The sequence below is a fragment of the Leguminivora glycinivorella genome, chromosome 11, assembly GCF_023078275.1.
Source record: "Leguminivora glycinivorella isolate SPB_JAAS2020 chromosome 11, LegGlyc_1.1, whole genome shotgun sequence".
NCBI lineage: Eukaryota > Metazoa > Arthropoda > Insecta > Lepidoptera > Tortricidae > Leguminivora > Leguminivora glycinivorella.
Genome location: NC_062981.1, coordinates 16,789,173 through 16,810,075, shown reverse-complemented (window position 1 = coordinate 16,810,075; position 20,903 = coordinate 16,789,173). Strand labels below are relative to the sequence as shown.

The window sequence follows — 20,903 nt, the reverse complement described above, 5'->3', positions numbered from 1 at the left end:
ATCATCATCATCTGACACAAGCTTTTGTACTCATCCATCGAGTTTCCTACTCTAATTGGACCCGTCGCTTGATATTAACTCCGCGCGGTAGGAGATGAGGCTTACACTGGTAACCCAGTAAGGCGTCGAGAAGAACATCACAGGTATGGGATATTGTGCACTGTGCTATATTTAGCGGGGTTACCTATAAATACGGCGCGGGTTAGTTTCGGGCTTAGTTCCGTGTCCGCGCCGTTATTTATCGCCTGGCTGCCAGCATGAATACGCGGATCGAGGTGCGCCAATGTGAGAAACTTGGCAGGTGGGTCACTTGTTACACACTTTGGATCAACTTTGAGAAATGTTTAGACTCTAAACTCTCTAATCTTTAGAGAGTTTAGTTTACCATTTGAAGCGGTACTTATAAGCTGAATTAAAACAATTTAATATAAATAAAAATTCGTAATATGTACCTAAGGTGCACAATGCACTTATCTTGTTTTGATGGGGAATTAAAGGACGCTTGGAATAGGTATACTTATTGAGAAAAGTAAATACTTAAGACGATTCGGTAGGGGTCAATTCTCCATACAAACGCTCTCGACTATTTTCCTCCCTGGTTTTTGAAGATAGAGCAATGATTTTTTCAACACAGACTTTTATTATTTTTATCTGTGTCGGACCGTTTTGATTTTTTTGATACTCTGCTTTTTAAAGATTCTAGAGCCAATCAAAAAATTCCAAAAACGGCCTTTTTCATTGTGGCGCAAAAAAAGGTGTGATACTCAAGATTGGTAACAATTAACCAAAAAAGCTAAACGGTCCGACATAGATTATTTCATTGTTATTCAGATTCTCAAATTTCGTTCCGATTGATTAAGTTTTGAAGGAGGAAAGAGTCGAGAGCGGAACCTCGATTTTAAAGATTTTTTTGAAATATCTTTTGACTGAGTTGTTCTTAATGGACAATTTTTTTTCGATAAATCTAGTTAATAACACTTGTATATTCAACTAAAATTCCCAAGTTGAAAGGGGGGGCTCCTTTCCATTTTAGCATTTTCGCTACCGTATCCTCTTAAGTAAGTGTGCCACGATGCGCTAGCTTATTCCAGAAGATTCGCGAAAGCAATTTGGAAATTAATATCTGTTAACATTTTGCTTTTTAGTCCAATTTACTTGGTTTGAAATATGAAATAAGGTATTCATTGGTGTTTCTACTCGGGCTCTGAAATCTGAATTGCATGTTTGTCGCAGTTTAGTCCCTATATTCAATTTTACTTACATTGTCACATTGATAGCTTTAGAGTAAACAATAGCACTGAAAGGTACTAGCAGCATTTCTTGTGGGAAATGGGAGCTGTTAGTTGGGTTGGGTACCTAAACAGTTTTACCGATGATTACTTTCTCCAACCTGTTTGAGTGTAGGTACGCAGTGGCGGCGATAGACCTGCGCGCCGGCGACACCGTGTTGTCTGAAGAGCCGTTCCTCCTGGCGCCTCACAGCGACTCTCCGCTTGTCTGCTTCGCCTGCCATTTGCCTCTGGTCAGCCGCTTTGTGCCCTGCAAGGGCTGCGGCGTGGCGCCAGTGTGCCCGGAGTGCCCTGAACATCTCGCTAGTAAGCTTTACACACTATGTACCATTTAATACGGTTCTGTCCGAAGAGTCGTTCCTCCTGGCGCCTCATAGCGACTCCCCGCTCGTCTGCTTCGCCTGCCACTTACCGCTGGTCAGCCGCTTTGTGCCCTGGAAGGGATGTGCCGTGGGACCACTGCCCAGAGTGTCCTGAACATCTTGCTAGTAAGTTTGTCTTTTGTTTCTTGGAGACACTGTTTGGTATGCGGTTGAGACAAGTATGCATCTTTAGGTCTTGCGTGAACTTGGAACGAGGCAGTCGCTCAACGAGGAGGCTACCGATATCTCTTCTTATAAGAGTTATAAGAATAACTCTTATAAGAAGCTGCAAGCGAAGCTCTATCGTGGCAACTAGCATGAGAACTTATCCTTTTAAGGGGTTATAAACTCGGCTTGGTCAGATTTGTCTTCTCCAAATGCTACGTTAGTAAGCAACCCAAACCAGTGTATGCAGTTTAGTTCTTTTCGTTTTCAGAATTCCACAGCAACCTGGAATGCGACCTGTTCAAATCGCAGCGCGAGTCTCGCGGCCTCAACGCGATGGGGGTCATCCCTCACGTGGGAGCGCTGGCGGTGCTCAGGGCATTACTTCATAGGCGCGACAACCCCCAGGCCTGGAAGGAGTTTGCGAGGCTGGAGTCACACATGGACCAGCGACGCGGGACTGATGTGTTTAACTACAATCAGCATACTGTCAAGGTGACACGTAATTAATTGCTTTTCGATGAAATAACATGAACAAACAGACTCAAGTGACACGTTGTTTCATTACTTTCCTATGCGGGTAGTAAAAGTTCAATTTAAATAGGTATAGTCGAAGTATAGTTTAGTTACCAAATCGCACGCTAAATGCACGATGACGATGTCTAAGGCCACTCAGCTCCGGCTGCAGCAGGTGTGCTGTCTATAGCTTCATGTGCTAAGTATTCCCCTTATTATAATCAACCAAATTTTTATTTACCCTTCTAGTTCATCGAATCCCTGGGCTTACTAGCAGCCGACGACGACCCCGAGCTCACGCAGAAGGTCTGCGCCGCCATCGACATCAACAGTTTCGACGTGCGCGGCCCGCCGGCGCCGCTCGGCTCCGAGCCTTTACGAGGAGTCTATCTCAAGACGGCTCTATTAGCGCATGACTGTGTGGGCAACACGCACATGTCTATCAATGATAACAACCTGCTGGTGTGCCATGCGAGCGTCGATATTAAGAAGGGGGAGCCGATATTTTACAACTACACTGATCCTATGAAGGTGAGTAGACCACAATAAGATGAGATTTATAGTTTAGACATCAAAAATATGAAAAAAATGACTAAAGTAGAACTTTATAAAGACTTTCTAGCAGTAGTTTTGAGAAAAATACGGAACCCTACACTGAGGTGGTCCGACAAGCTCTTGGCCGCTTTTTTTTTTATATAATAATCTGTGTTCTTTGTATTCCAGGGCACAGCGTTGCGCCAAGAGCACCTACTAAACGGGAAGTACTTCAAATGCTCCTGCCCGCGCTGCGGTGACGCGACCGAACTCGGCACCTTCATGAGCTCAGCCATTTGCCCTGAGTGTCGTGGATATGTGTCTAGTACTGGGGAGACTTGGAGTTGTAACCAGTGTGAGAAGACGTTTGAGGCTGCGGCTATGAAGCATAAGGTTCAATGTTGCTCGGACAAACTAGATGTTATTAGTGAGTATTGACTGTAAATGAGCATTAGTAAAGACTTAAAGAAGTATAGATGATAAACCACATTAGAGTCAGGCTTACCCGTTCCATGCAGCAAATGTAACGTCAATGACACCAGAAACTCAAAATATATTCGTTATAAAATGTAATTGTTGTAGCATAGACCTGGGCGGAAAAGTGCACCAAAGTGCAGTGTTTTTATGCTCTACTACTACTAGAAAAACAGCGGCTAACTTGTATCATAAATCATATTTGAATTTACAGACAAAAAAGACGAGAAAGACCTCGAAGAATACATTAAGAACGTGTCCTTAGTCCTAGCCCCGAACCATTACCTCCTTCTGGACGCGAAGCAGCGGCTGGCCGGCGTGCTGCGTGACGTCATCACACGGGAGCCGAGGCCGACCAAACGGTTGCTGAGGCGGCAGCTACAGCTGTGCAAGGAGATACTGGCTGTGCTGGAGGTGCTTAGCCCAGGAATCTGCAGAGCTAAAGGTTAGACTTATAAAAATATTCCAATATTGTCACTTTTAAGAAGACGTCTTGAAATCAAAGTACAGATTTTCGCGAATGGCAATCTTTGTGTATCCGTTATGTAGGTAATTGTAGACGTATGTATACAAGTAAAATACTTTTATCATGTTGTAATACGTTTCAGCCATTGCACTGTACGAGATACACGCCGCGATGGTGCAGCTGGCGAAGAAGGAATTTGACTCTCGAGAAATAACAGGATCCGCATATTTGGTAAGTAAATTACAAGTTAACAATAAGATACTCTAAAGTATCGTCCCTACCTGGTGTTGAAGTCAAGGAAACAAACTTGAGTTTTTATCACGCAGGTTTTATCACCTATCTGTTACCGCCTGTAGATATTGTACAGTGAGCTGCAAAAATGCATGGCGAATTTATTAATGAATTCATTCATAATTTCTCCATGAAATTTTGCAGCTCATTGTACATACAATGATTGCATGTGGCAGTACTCGTATCTGTTCTGTCCTTTAGTCTGCGTCCTCATTGTAACGAGGTTTAAAGTAATGCTTGACTCAGAGAAACGAAATAGAAATAACTGTATTTTAACTTTCAGGACGAACTAGTCAACGCAGAAAAACACCTAAAGAGATCTCTACAGATGCTGTTCATAGAGCCTGGGAACTCCCCCGAAGGCGAGCTGTGCGCGAAGGCGTTAGAAGAGTACAGGGCGCTCAAGACTACCATGGGCACGGTGTTGGACGGCATCCATGCTGACGGCAAGACCTACGTCGCTGCGGCGCAGAACGGGCAAGCGACGCAGCCATGCCCGACTGTTCAGTAGTTGAAAGAGCTTATACAATACAACAGTCAAGCAAATCTTGCCACTAAAAAAGGCGCGAAATTCAAATTTTATACGGTCGATAAACCTTCGCCCCTAAATTTTCACTAGTTTTTAAGTTGATGAATCCGCCAACGTCAAGACAAGATTTAGGAAGGCTCGCGCTTTATGAAGACAATTGGCCAGATAGCCCTACATTTTTCTAATTTGTTACCTTTTTAGTGACAAGATTTGCTTGATCGTCTTTATCTTGGGAATTTTACTGTACTTAGATAATGTTTTGTAGAAGCTTCCAGATCTATCAACGTCAAAAAGAGTGTTTTGATTGAATATGTTGACGAGAATGTAGGTAATTTGTAACAAGGGTTGCTGTAGACGGCACGAACAAATGTAACTTTTAAGGTGCGACCACACCGCTGCTTAAAAAACGGTGACGGTACGGAATCGCAGTGACGCATCGTATCCGTACCGTTTTTACCGCATGCTCCACAGACCGCTGCTCAAAATACGCAGACGGTACGGAATCGCAGTGACGCATCGTATCCGTACCGTTTTTACCGCATGCTCCCCACACCGCTGCTCAAAATACGCAGCCGGTACGGAAACGCAGTGACTTTCGTATGGGACACGTCGTGCGTTTCCGTACCGTCGCCGTTTTTTAAGCAGCGGTGTGGGGAGCATGCGGTAAAAACGGTACGGATACGATGCGTCACTGCGATTCCGTACCGTCTGCGTATTTTGAGCAGCGGTCTGTGGAGCATGCGGTAAAAACGGTACGAATACGATGCGTCACTGCGATTCCGTACCGTCACCGTTTTTTAAGCAGCGGTGTGGTCGCACCTTTATTTTGCGTGTTGTTCTGCGAAAGTGTATAAAATGTGGACACAATCCTGTAGAAGTATGTTATATGCACCAAGTGCAAGAACCTATTCCAGAATCTCTAAAGAAAACGTACATTTCCTGTAGTTAATAGTAAACTAGTATTACCATTATAGCACAAATTTATACAAATACATTTATACTTTTCAAAAGCTTGTTTTATTTCTTATCCTCGTTGAAGAGTTCATAATAAAATGAAGAAGAAAAAACACTGAGAGATCTAAATTGTCAGTCTTAAAAGTACCTCTATTCTCCATGCTTACAAGATTTAATGTCAGCGCCAGCAAGCCCCGCATGATCAGCGTGACTGAAGAACAACTGAAGAAAGAATGAAGCCAGTTTAATGCAAGCTCAGACGAAGGATACTATAGACACGTCTCGGACACTGGCGATCAAATATATGAAAGAGGCGCGTTCCTAGCACACATTCTAAGCTCGTGTAGGTGAACGCGTACCATGCTTGTATGAGTGAGATATTACAGGTCGACTGGTCGCGTTTTTGACAGGCGGTAACTGCGAGGTAACCGAGAGGGGGTGGGCGGCGCTTTCAGCGGGGAGCGGAAGTGGCCATACTGTACGATAGTACTCTTTATTATACTGTGCTATAGACTTGACGCAAGCGTACACCCGTAAGGGACAGATATAGAATAATGGAGCGAATTTAAGAATCACTTTAAAAATGGCTGACAGTTTACCATAAACAACCTACGTAATTTGGGCGGATAATAAGCTTGACAAGTCACGTCCTTATGTCATAGGGCTTACGGAAAAAAACTGCATTTTATGCAGAAAGCAAGCCACTTTGCACAGTGATACTAGGGACCAATACAAATGATTTCATCCGAGGAAACACGATTTTCATTCACTAGAATTCAAGATGGCGGACATTTTCCAAAATGGCGGCCGCATATTTTTAAAAATTTGTAGAATCGTAACGGCTGCACCGATTTTAATGGTTGGGATGTCTATCGCATCGTATTGAAGAGTTCATTAATATAAAAAAATAAAGTCATAAAAAAAATTAAGATGGCGGCCGAATAATAAGAAAAATATGAAAATTTCAAACTATTTTTTTCATTCTCGTGCAATTTACCAATAAATTTTCTATAATATGGCCACATTTTTATGTATTTAAATTAAACCTGATAATATTATCTACATAATAAAATAAAAATCATGAAAATCCGTTGAGTAGTTTTTGAACTAACTGATTTGAAATGGAGCGCGCGGATTTGAAAGACGTTTTCGCACGTGATGTAAACAATTTTGGAATCATAACGGCTGCACCGATTTTAATGGGTGGGGTAACTATCAGTTTGTATTAAAACATTTATTTATATAAATATTAAAATCATTTAAAAAATAAAGATGGCGGCCGAATAATAAAAAAAAATGAAATATTCTTTTTTTTTTATTCTCACTAAATTTACAAATAGTTTTTCTACCATATAGTCACATTTTTATTTTTTTTAATAAAATCTGATATTAACATCTGCAAAATAAAACAAAAAACATTAAAATCCGTTCAGTAGTTTTTAGGGTTCCGTAGCCAAAATGGCAAAAACGGAACCCTTATAGTTTCGTCATGTCCGTCTGTCCGTCTGTCCGTCTGTCCGTCTGTCCGTCTGTCCGTCTGTCACAGCCGATTTACTCGGAAACTATAAGTACTACAGTGATGAAATTTGATGGGAATATGTGTTGTATGAACCGCTACAAAATTATGACACTAAATAGTAAAAAAAAAGAATTGGGGGTGGGGCCCCCCATACATGTAACTGAGGGATGAAAATTTTTTTTCGATGTACATACCCGTGTGGGGTATCAATGGAAAGGTCTTTTAAAATGATATAAAGTTTTCTAAAAAACATTTTTCTTAAAGTGAACGGTTTTTGAGATATCAGCTCTCAAAGTCGTAAAAAGTATGTCCCCCCCCCTCTATTTTTATAACTACGGGGTATAAAATTCTAAAAAAAATAGAGGTGATGCATGCTAATTAACTCTTTCAACGATTTTTGGTTTGATCAAAGTATCTCTTATAGTTTTTGAGATAGGTTGATTTAACTGTAATTATATTTGCTGCTACGGAACCCTTTGTGCGCGAGCCCGACTCGCACTTGGCCGGTTTTTGAACTATGTATACGCATTGAAAATGAAGCGCGCGGGTTTGAAAGACGTCTTTGCACTTGATATGTGATGCATCGTATCGTTTGGTACCGCTATAGACGCAAGACTGATTATTTATTTTAGTCACAACTTACTATATTACTATTCAGAATCAATGTTTTTAGTATTCATATACATTATTAGTTTTTTATTCCGAGTTTAGGTATATTTAGATAACCCCTGTAAACTTGACCATCACATAATTTGTATTTTAATACGTAAAAGAACTTAAATGCACATAACATAACATTTGTATTAATAGCAATTGTCCTTTCCGAGGACTCCAGAGATAATTTTCGACAACTTCTGTAGGGGCTTCAGAAATATCTATGTATAAAATAACTTGTTTTCTGTGACAAGGAGCGTATGTTTTTGTAGTGCTGGCGATGTTGGTGGGATGCTGGTTATTAATTTTGGTTGGAAACAGTTCCTTGCGCACCAAGTTAACCTATAAATGTTGAGTCTGCGGATCAAGTTTTCAAGCTTGGCCATTATTCCTCCAGGAATACACTGTTCAGCATGACAACCAACAAGACTTTTTCGAGAAACTATAGCCTGTTGATGTTATAAATGTGGTGATTTTTTTTTCTAAACAATTTACTTCCTCAGAGAACATTTGCTCTGCTATTTCAGGGTAAACCATAGGAACGTAACCGGAAGAAGCTGATAGCCTCATTGTACCTCGCGCAAAAGATATGGCGGAACAGGGACTCACGCGTATCCTCACATCTTCCGATACAGATGTCTTGGTATTTAAATAAAAACCACTGGAGTCTTCGGGTGAAGGATGGACGTAAAGTCAGGCCAGATTCGGGTTTGGACCTAGCTTAGAGCCTCGAAAGGTCTTTGCCTCATGTGAGACCTCGAGTGAGTTCAGGGTGGTAACGGATGCTAGAGTGTCCAATGCCCTTCGTTGAGTTTATCTCGCAGTTTGTAGCCGTGGAGGCTTTCAGGGCGTTACGTGCGAGATCGGACGTGATGTAAATGGAGGCAGGAATGACGGCAAAATGACACTTTACGAGTGCCTCAGCCGCCAAACCATACCGGTAAACAGGCCTGAGTCCATGCTTGCTCACTAAAATATGTGTTAAGAACGGTCCCAATTTGGCATTTAAGAATGTGATCTGTGGAGCTAATTATATTGGGAAATTTCCAATTCTTATCTAGTATATTTTCTTAAGACTTCAAATGAGAATAACCTACCGGAGTATAAGGTACTACTGCTATTCGTGGTTTTTACGCTTTTACGTCTGATACCACTTCTTTTTTCAATACAAAAGGAAAAAATCATGTTCTAAAACATTGTTTGCACACACACTGAAGTTATACCAGCTTTGATAGAAACATCGCAGTAACTACAAAGTCTTCCGGGAGGAATAATCGCCATGCTTGAAAAGTTCACTCCAGTTCAACTTGGTGAGCATGAAACTGTTTACCACCGAAAATAAATTTATTTACTAATTAGTACCTAACCAACATCGGCAGCACTCCGTGTCGTATAACAACGCCCCATATTCTGGATATTACTTCCATCATCCTGGGGTTGGAAGACGTACAACGATAGTTGGGTACTGCAGTGGTCTGAAAACAGGGAGATATGGTATGAATATGTATTATGTATACTTGGACAATTGCGGTTGTGAAAAAGGCTGCGAAACAATACGCTGTACGTGTTGTGGGTCTACCCTGCGCGGCGCAATGCAAATAATGCAATGTATTAATAATGTTTTATTTGCAAAGGGATCTGCCAAAATAAAAAGTATTTTGCAAAAATGATATTATAAAAAAAATGAAAAAATGAAAATGAAATATTTATTTTTCAAGTAGGCATATTACAATGCGCATATGAATGTCAAATAAAGCTACGCCGGCTCTAACCCTACCCTACGCCTCAGCCTCGAGAAGATTTCAGTCCCCCCTCAGTTGGGAGGGGGGTATCCACTATGCTATTACTATAAATTATTATGTTATCATTATTTCCTTGTTTGATATTATTTTGTATCTCTTTTATCTTTCAGTATAACCTAGACGAGAAGTAAAAAATATGTTTTGTATTAATATATGTTTCCGTAGCCCCCTACAGAAGTTGTCGAAAATTATCTCTGGAGTCCTCGGAAAGGACAATTGCTATTAATACAAATGTTATGTTATGTGCATTTAAGTTCTTTTACGTATTAAAATAAAAATTATGTGATGGTCAAGTTTACGGGGTTGTCTAAATATACCTAAACTCGGAATAAAAAACTAATAATATATATAAATACTAAAACCATTGATTCTGAATAGTAATATAGTAAGTTGAGACCAAAATAAATAATCAGTCTTGCGTGTATAGCGGTACCAAACGATACGATGCATCACATATCAAGTGCAAAGACGTCTTTCAAACCCGCGCGCTTTATTTTCAATGCGTATAGTTCAAAAACTACTGAACGGATTTTAATGTTTCTTGTTTCATTTTGTAGACGTTAATATCGGATTTTATTTAAATAAATAAAAATGTGACCATATGGTGGAAAAACTATTTGTAAATTTCGTGAGAATAAAAGAAAAATTTAAAATTTCATATTTTTTTTATTATTCGGCCGCCATCTTTATTTTTTTAAATGATTTTAATTTTTATATAAATAAACTAGCTACCCGGCGTACTTCGTATCGCCTTATACTTGGAGGCGCAAAACATGGGGCAAGGCAAAGAAGTGACCATTTTTACTTGAAACAATTAAGTAGCTACATCATTAATTACATTATAGCGTACCTATTTAATATACACATACCCATAGCTGGGCATTAACTCGTTAATCCGTTAATCGTTAATTAACGAAGTTAACATTTCGATTAACGGATTAACTTTTAAGTTAACTCTAAAAAATGTTAACGGACTCGTTAACTTCCGTTAAATTTCTCCGAGTCCGTTAATCGTTAATTTAGCAGGGCAGCGCCGCGAAAAACACGCTACTGTAAAAGTCCGAAGTACGGAAAATCCTAGGATTTAACCGGTAAATCCCAGCTTTTACCGATTTTGATCGCCAAAAGCCCAAATATTACCTAAAGAATTGTTGTTCACATGGGTTCGCTTTTACCAACGTTGATTCGATGAATCCTAAGTTTTACCATGGCAACTGTTCTAGATTATACTGTGGTTCTAGTGACAGGGCAGCAAATTCGAGCCCAATTTAAGACCACATTCTCTTCCCTAGCTTCTACCCGGCTTCCGCCTGCTGTGATCTTGCAGCTCTCCTGACACAGTTCTTGGCAGTAGCTCAGGCAATCACTGCCTTCCACATGTAGCCTAGAGTTCAATAGGCTTGCTGTAATTCGGGCTTTTACAGTAATATAATACATTATAGTGGATTACTGATACAACTAAATATATACCTACAGTAAAAATATTTTTTTGTCACGCGTTAACGGACTATCGATTAACTTTAACTTACGTTAAATTTGTTGAAATGTATCGCATTAACGATTAACGAAGTTAACTTTTTTAGTAACGGATTAACGATTATCGAAGTTAAATATTTGATTAACGGTGCCCGGCTATGCACATACCTATTGAAGAGATAAGATGACTTACCTTTTTCCTCTTGTGGCAATCATCCGGTTATTGCGTTGTTTTAGTTACTAACTGTAATACTTTAAATTGCTTTTGAAATCAATTTGGAGTTTTTTTACCATTCATTTAAAATACACCATTTACGCTAGTTTATTCCAACTACAAAAATATACTATTTTTATTTTATCTCAAAACACAAATCACAGCTATAACAGTTGACAACGTCTAATGGCCGCTGTACACATATGGCCAACGGTTCCACCAACCCCCTTGGCCAAGCGTGTAGAGGGCTACTTGGCCGTAAGTTGGCAGTTGGCGCTTGCGCTGGCCGGCCAACCGATTGGTGTCGGTTTTTTGTCCACACGTCAAAGGATCTTGGCGCCAATGGCCAACTGCGTTTACACGTTGGCGCTTCATTCAGTTTGTCGTCAACCGTCAGAAAGGACAGTAGTGAAATATTTACGAAAATAATAAGTTTATCTATGCCAATAATAGTGTTGATTTTAGGAAATAAAATAACCTTGCAAATTTTTAATGTATTGCCTAAAAAAGATAAATGTGCTTATCAGAATATTCAAAAAATTGTTAATATTTCAAATAATTTAATTTTACTACGGGGTTATTATTTTTTAATCAAATTTTGCTGACAACGTAAATGTTCTAGAATTAAATAGCCTTTTCCATTCCACGTCCATCTTTCATGAAGAGCCAATGCCAAGTGATTGGTTCACCAATGTGTAAACAGCGACTCTTATCTTGGCCAAGGGGTTCCACCAAGGGTTGGCGGAACCGTTGGCCACATGTGTACAGCGGCCATAACAGATTTTTTCTGTTATGACAGCTCATTCTCATTCATTTCATTTCAAGCAATATTTTTTAGCCGCATTACCTGGCCGCTACATATTAAGGTGGATGATACACTGGCTCCGGTTGTGCGATGCGAATCGGAGCCAGTGTGACATCCACCTAATCAACTACTTGTTGCACGATTAGAGTGAGATGGAGCAATAGGTAGAGAAGGACAAACATGTATTGCCTCACTCTATCGCTCTATCTCACTCTAATCGAGCAACCGATCGCCATGTGTGTAGAGATCTTGAGGATTGTGATCGTTTCGGTTTCCTTCGCCTAAGTTTTGCACGGAGCGAATGTAACTATTTATTTGCGATGGTACCGGTTCATCACTACTTTTGTGAAGTATAAAATTAATAGCTGTAACAAACTGTCAGATTTGGTTCGAGTCGGACAGCGGATTTAATTCGGTCCGAACCATATCCGGCCGTCTGTAGAGCACGCGGACCAAATCCGACCGGTCCGGCCCGAACCAAATCTAACCGTCTGTTACAGCTATTAGAGAAATTTATAAATCTGGCAAGCAATTTGACAATGACAACTTCATAGACTACTTAAAATAGCTGTAACAGACGTGTGCGTTCCGATTTAGTATTATTTCTTATTTCTTTAACGAAATAATTACTAATTTTCACATTATTTTGCCATTCCTTATTTCTTTAACGGAATAATTACTAATTTTCACATTATTTTGCCAAGATAAATTAATAAAATCACAATGCGTTTGGAACGCATCCGTCATTAATGTAAGTTTGGAACGCACCTGTCATTAACGTCACGCCATTGTCAAGTTGTCAGGTAGGAACAATTTGTATGGGAAAAAAGAATCACTATTTTCTAATTATCATCACAATATTTACGTGTTTTTACACTGCCTAAACCTTCTGCGGTCTAATACAAACATTTCAATACCAAAATTACGTAAATCGGTCCAGCCGTTCTCGAGTTTATAGGTAACTAACAAACGCATTTCATTTTTATATATATAGATGTTTTAATACAAACTGATAGCTACCCCAACCATTAAAATCGGTGCAGCCGTTATGATTCCAAAATTGTTTACATCACGTGCGAAAACGTCTTTCAAATCCGCGCGCTCCATTTCAAATGAGTATAGTTCAAAAACTACTCAACAGATTTTCATGATTTTTATTTTATTATATAGATAATATTATCAGGTTTAATTTAAATACATAAAAATGTGACCATATCATAGAAAATTTATTGGTAAATTGCACGAGAATGAAAAAAAAGTTTGAAATTTTCATATTTTTCTTATTATTCGGCCGCCATCTTACCTTTTTTATGACTTTATTTTTTTATATTAATGAACTCTTCAATACGATGCGATAGACACCCCAACCATCAAAATCGGTGCAGCCGTTACGATTCTATAAATTTTTAAAAATATGCGGCCGCCATTTTGGAAAATGTCCGCCATCTTGAATTCTAGTGGATGAAAATCGTGTTTCCTCGGATGAAAACGTTTGTATTGGTCCCTAGTATCACTGTGCAAAGTGGCTTGCTTTCTGCATAAAGTGCAGCTTTTGACCATAATTTCGCCGTAAGCCCTATGACTATATTGTTTGCCACAAACTCGTTTGTGGCAGCGGCGGAAAAGTGAAACTATGACAAAGACAAAAAATAACATTTTGCTCTCTGTCACTCTTATTATAATTTGTATGTGACCATCTCGTTCGGTAGTGGTATTATTATTAGGCTGTCTAGTCTATAGTATACTTTGTTTAAGAATGCAAGCCATCTAGAAAAATGTGCGTGCTGATTGGTTCTTGCACAAGTAATTTGCCCCCGTTACATACAAGCGAATAACTTCAATATTTATATCGATATAATCATAATTTTGCTGTCAGTGGATTAGAATTTATTAAGGGCTATATCAAAGGTAATTATGTTAAGCTTGGAAAAAGGAATTTAGGGGAATTACCTACTTGACAAGTATTTAGTGCAAATAGGATCTAAATATCTGGGCAACCGAGCTTCGCTCGGTTCTGTTTCGTATCCTTGACATGTGTCGCCATCTAGTTCAAAAATGAATAGTACCTACATCGAGCGAAAGAATTCTCAGCCTTAACAACACAACTACTCCACACGAGATGGCGCGCATTTCGCCACAAAAACTCAAATAGTGTATTTTCTATTCGTTTTAGCCTTGACCTGTGTCGCCATCTAGTGTTTGCAATAAATAGTACTTACATCGACCGAAAGAATTCTGTCTTAACAGTACAACTACTGCACACGAGATGGCGCGCGAAGAAAAACGCATGAAAACTCGAAAATTCGCGTTTTCCGGGACCTAAGGATAAGTTAGACCGATTTTTCACCCCCAAAAACCCCCACATAACAAATTTCTGCGAAATCGTTAGAGCGGTTTCCGAGATCGTCAGTGTAAATAAATATATATATAAATAAATAAATAAATATACAAGAATTGCTCGTTTAAAAGTATAAGATATCAGTTTGAGGTAAAACTAAACGCAATTTTCACATAGTTTTCTTATCTGTGTGTTGTCAAATGAATAGAATGTCAAATTTTTGCCTGCTTTTTGCATCCTATTTTCCCGGTGTATATTGTGTATAAAAATAAAATTGGCGTCCTCATTAAAGTGATTTGATCACTGTTACCCCGCCATTACCCTCGAATCTTATAAAATAAAATACTCAATTTAGTTCCGCCGTATATACACTCATTAAGCGGTGCGCTAAAGAGTTAGTTAAATTAATTACCTATTGTAATTAATTGCTCTGCTTTTCCTCGTCAGTCGCTACATATAATGTCTATTATTATCGGGAAATAACATAAAGCATTAGAATCATAGTAGAAGTAGGTCGTTAGTATAGTGCCTATAGCAGTGGCAGTGATATTTGGTGGAAGGATGGCTGATCAGACGTCAGTGCTGGCTCTTGTGATCTTGGCGGTCGGAGTCACGGTGCATTTCTCGCTACACAAGGTCGAGGAGGGCCATGTCGGAGTCTATTACCGGGTATGTCTATAGACTGTGCCAGTGTGCCATTTATTATATTTCTGAATGTGAAACCTAGCAATTACTATAGGCTTTCATTTTAATTTACTTAGTCAACTATTATGTTATTAATATTTTAATGACAGAAATGTTGGTGTTAATTAGGTGCCTAATTATTTTTTAATTATAGTTATTATCTATTCTATCTCATAACTACTTATCCTAAACTTCAAACACCAATACCATACACAAATTAATATGTTGGGTTAGGTAATGAAATCCTCGGCTGGCCTTAAATTCCTATCACTTAACCTGATGTTTTTTTCTATTTTATTTTAAGAAAATTCATAATTTAGAGAAGCTTACCAGAAATTGTACAATGTATTTTTCAGGGTGGTGCTCTCTTGCCGGTGACAAGCCAGCCCGGGTTCCACATGATGATCCCCCTACTCACATCATACAAAGCTATACAGGTAAGTCCACAGTAGATGCTACTAGACAACTGCTACAAACTATTTATGAGAAACAGGAAACGGGATACAAGGTTGCTCTAGTGCTGTGTGACCTGTCGAAAGCATTCGACCTCATAGACCATAAGCTTATTATTAAGAAGCTAGACCATTACGGCATTCGGGGAACTTTTCTGAAAGTATTCGAATCCTTTCTTAGGAACAGACAGCAATTATGCGAAGTTGATATTAAGGGATATAAGGGAAGATCTAATCATCAATCGCTTGATTCCATTTCTGTTCCTCAAGGTTCAATTATAGGTAATTATTTATTTCTTACATTAGTAAATGACTTGACAGCGTGTACGTCTTGTGGGCAATTGGTCGCATACGCCGATGATAGCGCTTTTGTTGTTTGGGGCACTGATTTCACAGAACTACAATCCAAAGTTAATTGCTTGTTATGTGATGTAAAGCATTGGTTCACTGTTAATGGTATGGTTCTTAACCTTGAAAAAACAAATGTCGTTCAGATCAATCTTAGGGGTTTGCCGAGCCAAACGTTGAGTATTGTGCTGGATAATATTAAAGTACCTGTCGTAAACGAAGCAAAATATCTGGGATTCACCTTAGACTCCGGGTTAAAGTGGGATGCACATATAGACGAACTTTGTAAGAGGTTAGGAAAAGCGTGTTTTGCAATTTCTAGGCTAACAAAAATGCTCGACAAGCAATGTGTCAAAAATGCATACTATGCCTACTTTCAGTCCATTGTGACCTACGGAATTGATATGTGGGGACAAGCTGCGGACAGACAACGGGTGTTTATGATTCAAAAAAGGTAATTAGGATTATGGCTGGGGTGCCCTGGGACACACCTGCCCGCAGCCTATTTCAAACTTTAAAAATCATGACTGTTCCGAGTCTATACATATTAGAAATTATGAAAGTAGTTCGTAAAAATCTCGATCTATTTAGAATGCGTGGCCCTAACTACCGAAATGGAAGTAATCTCCTCCCTAACAGACACAGACTTAAAAAGTCCGAACAATGTGTGTGGTACATTGGTCCGAGACTATATAATCGTTTGCCCAATAATCTTAAATCTACTGAACTTGCATATAATATTTTTATCAATAATCTCAAGGAATATTTATTAAACGAAGCTTTCTATTCAATAGAAGAATTTTTAAATAAGAATAATTGTATATGATTGTTATAAAATTGTTATACCTATAGCTACTAAGATGGATGTAATTGTAATTTTTGTAAATATGTATTGACATGTAACTTTCGTTATGAAGAAATAAATTGAAATTGAAATTGAAATTGAAATTTATTGTATTAGTTATTTAAGTAAACATTAATTTGTTGACAGAGAGTAAACAATATTATGTTAATAATTTAATGTTATCATTTAATTTAGTGTAGGTACTTGAATGATATTGACAATCTTCTTCTTCTCTTCTTTGCATCCTGTTACCCTCTGCTGGGGTGTAGGGCTCGAATCATATTTCTCCATTTACTCCGGTCTTGGGAAGTTTGGGTGATCACCTCCCACCCCATGCCTAGCACCCTGAGCTCCTGCTGAACCGAACAACGCCAGGTCGATTTAGGGCGGCATGGTTTGCACTTTCCGGGTACATTCCAGGTGAGGGCCATTTTGGATAAGTGGGTATCAGGTTTTCTGAGGATGTGTCCAATCCAATGTTATTTCCGCGTCTGTATTTCTTCTTGTACGGGTGCTTGTCCAGTTATTCTCCATAAGACAATCGGTATCAGATATTGACAATCAGTTTAATTAAATTATAAAATTCATAAATTGTGCCTTATTTTTGAATACCATTTTCTTTAGTATAGTTGCGGAAGTTTTAAAAAAGAGAATGTTTCAGACAACCCTTCAGACAGATGAGGTGAAAAACGTGCCCTGTGGCACCAGCGGGGGTGTGATGATTTACTTTGAAAGGATTGAAGTTGTCAATATGCTGGAACCAAATACAGGTACATTCATTGTTCCTTTATCTTATACCATTTTATGTACAGCCAGCAATTTTGATGCAGCAGGGGTATATTTTTCTACAGGTGACTGTGCATACAATCTGTTTAAATAAATATCAAACTACTAGATTACATCACATTACTACTCAGCATCGGCCCATGCATTCAATCAGGGTAAGGGTAAATAGAGTTATGGCACCTTTGGTTACCTTTTTTTTACCAAACTCGCAAACGAGAGGGTTTCTTTCTGTTTATTTTGGTGCCTAGATCTGGCCCTGTACCTACTTAGTTTCTAAATAATTATTAACAGACTCTTTTGTTTATTGTCTCAGTTCTGGACGTAGTGCGCAACTTCACCGCAGACTACGACAAGACACTCATCTTCAACAAGGTGCACCACGAGCTGAACCAGTTCTGCAGCGCGCATAGCTTGCACGAGGTCTACATAGACCTTTTTGATCAGATCGATGAGAACCTCAGAACAGTAAGTATCCAAGTATACACCATGTCAACTCTAATATGGCAATAGTTGGATCCATAATCATAATCCTTTATTGCAAGATCCACACAGAGCGAGACAATTTTCTCACGCGGCAGATGTGCTATGTAGGTGTGCCTCAGCAGTAGCATGTACGTTGTGCTTGGCCGAGGCATGTCTACATTGGACAGTTGCCGCGTGAGCACATTACCTCGCGACACCTCGCGACATGCCTCGCTCTGTGTGGAGTTGGACTGGCTAATTATTTGAAAACATGAGTCCTTTATATGCTTCATGAGCAATAAGGTTCTTCCCACCTTAAATTCTTATAAAATGATTTTTAATTTTAACTAGTATTCTCCCATGAGTCTCACTCACATACAACATGCGTTCACTGTTTTAATTGTTCATGCAGGCTCTCCAAAAGGACCTGAACGAAATGGCGCCAGGGCTCCGCGTGCAGGCCGTGCGTGTCACCAAACCAAAGATCCCAGAAGCCATCCGAAAGAACTACGAGCTCATGGAGGCCGAGAAGTCGAAGCTCCTCATTGCAGCTCAACATCAGAAGGTATTATTTTGCTAAGTTGTCCAGACCTGCTAGCATGAGTTATATTCTCGCGCGCGGCTCCGTGCTAGTCTAGGTTTTTTCAAGTATAGACTCGGCGTGCTAGAACGCAAACTATGCTTACCGATCTGATTTGAAACATTACGTCATATTAACTGAAAATAGCCAATCGAAAAAGTTGTTACCTACTGTAATGGCTCGCGCAAGTTAAAGGAGAAAGATTGAGATTCAAAAATGGACCAAATTCAAAGTAATAAAACATTACAAATTCACAGGTTGTAGAAAAAGAAGCAGAGACGGCTCGGCGCAAGGCGGTCATCGAGGCTGAGAAAGAGGCGCAGGTGGCCAAGATCCAGTATGATCAGAAAATTATGGAAAAGGAATCTCTACAGAAGATAGAACTCATTGAGGACAGCATCCACAAAGCCAAGCAGCAGACCAAAGCTGAGGCAGAATTCTACAATCTCAAGAAACAGGCAGAGGCCAACAAGCAATTATTAACCAAAGAGTACTTGGAATTGAAGAGATATGAAGCGCTAGCTATTAATAATAAAATATACTTTGGCAGTGATATTCCAAGCATGTTCTTGCAGGCTAATGTTGGTGAAAATGTTGCAGTTCCAAACCCACAAAGTGTTCAAGTGGAATGAGTAATAGTCACTCTGTCAAAATAACTAGTCAGACAGTAAGTCATACAGGGAGCAATGTTTTGACAAGGAATTGAAGGCCCTAAGTATTGGCCCCAACACCATGTGTAGCTGTGGAGTGTTGAGCTATTTTGGGTGTCCATGTGATAATTTGTATCATTAGGAGTAGTTTACATAGGCCCGTTTCTGTCTGTTTTATAGAAATAAGATGTAGATGTTAACAGGCTTTACATATTGTTTTTTTTTGACTGATTACTTGGTTCAATTCCAACTTAAGTACATAGATTTTGTATGTAAACTTAACACCTGTTTAAAATAAAACTATGAATGTTAGAAAAATGTGATTTTAATTCAAAACATAACTTAGAAATAATTTACTGGCTTAGACATTTAGATCTTGTTGAAAGCAGCAATGTCGACAGACTGGACGTAATCTTCGAATTCTTGGATTTTCTCAGTAAGAAGGTCGACTGAGACCTTTTCATCTTCAATGACGCACATGATCTGCAGCTTGTGGATACCGTAGCCTACAGGGACTAGTTTGGAGGCACCCCACAGGAGACCGTCCATCTCTACAGTGCGGACTTGCTTCTCTAGTTCCTTCATGTCAGTCTCGTCATCCCAGGGTTTGACATCAAGAAGGATAGATGACTTAGCAATGAGGGCTGGTTTCTTGGATTTCTTCTCTGAATATGCCTTAAGACGCTCTTCTCTGATGCGGGCAGCTTCCGCATCCTAAAACAACACAATACATATTTATATGTTGGCCCGTACATTAATAAATTAATCAACTATATACAAAGGGCCCAAAGAGGGGACTAAGGGCTGAAATTGGAAAAAAAAACTTTTTTTAGATCAATTTTACACTAGTCATTCATCATAAAATAAAATTCAAGCTGGATTCTTAACAGACTTCCTATGTTATGTAAATATCAATAAAACCTATTGAGATTTAGTTACCTCCTCCTCATCTCCAGATCCGAACAGATCGACATCGTCATCATCATCCTCGACCTTGGCGGGGGCGGCGGTGGGCTTGGCGCCCGCGGTGAGCGGGCTGGCGCCGGCCGCCCAGGCCTTGCGCTCGGCGGGCGAGTACGACGCGATGTGCGTGTACCAGCGCAGCGCGTGCGGCAGGCTGCCGGCCGGCGCCTTGCCGACCTGCTCGAACACCTGAACATCGGCTTGAGAAGGCACCCACCTATGGAATGTGAACACTCATCAATACTAGGCTTAACTACATTTGGAAGCACTTTTCCAGCATCTGTACAATGTAATAATCGGATGGCTGCAAATCAGCTGTTCGTGTGATAGTAATATGAAAATATTCAAGGCTAAGTAAGGGGTTGACGTGGTAAACTTTTATAGGTTAGGAATATAACTCAATATTGTAAACACTTACCCGGATACGTAACTCCTCTCAGCCAAATATTTGTTCAGGTCATTGAGACCCTGGGCGGTTTTAACGTCTCCGAAAGCCATTTTTTATAGATAAGGCTGATTTGTTCGAGCAACCACAACCACACGGACCGGCAAAGAGCAAATGAGAGAAAGAAAGAGACAGACAATTTTAGAAAGAGATGACATTCGTTAGAGTTGATCGAATCATGTTTTACCGAAATTTTCTAATCGATTACATGTGCTTTGTAGCAGGAATCGATTATCGTTCTAAATTATTGTTTTAAGCTGTCTAAGTCAACTTTATAAATGTTAAATGAACTTTAACAGAA

General features: G+C 39.5%; 3 protein-coding genes across 3 annotated transcripts; 2 read left to right on the top strand and 1 right to left on the bottom strand.

Moving 5' to 3' along the window:
• Positions 1–257: 257 nt before the first annotated feature.
• LOC125231188 (potential protein lysine methyltransferase SET5-like) lies at positions 258–4,999 on the top strand. Its single transcript, XM_048136556.1, has 8 exons — positions 258–301; positions 1,405–1,595; positions 2,088–2,311; positions 2,582–2,863; positions 3,056–3,293; positions 3,555–3,785; positions 3,949–4,037; positions 4,381–4,999. Exons 1-8 carry the CDS (start codon positions 258–260, stop codon positions 4,606–4,608), a joined length of 1,527 nt encoding a protein of 508 aa, XP_047992513.1. The 3' UTR covers positions 4,609–4,999.
• A 9,593-nt stretch (positions 5,000–14,592) lies between these two features.
• Positions 14,593–19,477, top strand: LOC125231461 (erlin-2-like). Its single transcript, XM_048136932.1, has 6 exons — positions 14,593–15,057; positions 15,429–15,509; positions 17,378–17,486; positions 17,816–17,967; positions 18,377–18,529; positions 18,802–19,477. Exons 1-6 carry the CDS (start codon positions 14,950–14,952, stop codon positions 19,174–19,176), a joined length of 978 nt encoding a protein of 325 aa, XP_047992889.1. The 5' UTR covers positions 14,593–14,949; the 3' UTR covers positions 19,177–19,477.
• Positions 19,478–19,501: 24 nt separating this feature from the next.
• LOC125231462 (elongation factor 1-beta') lies at positions 19,502–20,736 on the bottom strand. The gene is made up of 3 exons (XM_048136933.1): positions 20,576–20,736; positions 20,134–20,374; positions 19,502–19,908 (listed from the first exon to the last, which is right to left on the bottom strand). Exons 1-3 carry the CDS (start codon positions 20,653–20,655, stop codon positions 19,564–19,566), a joined length of 666 nt encoding a protein of 221 aa, XP_047992890.1. The 5' UTR covers positions 20,656–20,736; the 3' UTR covers positions 19,502–19,563.
• Positions 20,737–20,903: the final 167 nt, after the last annotated feature.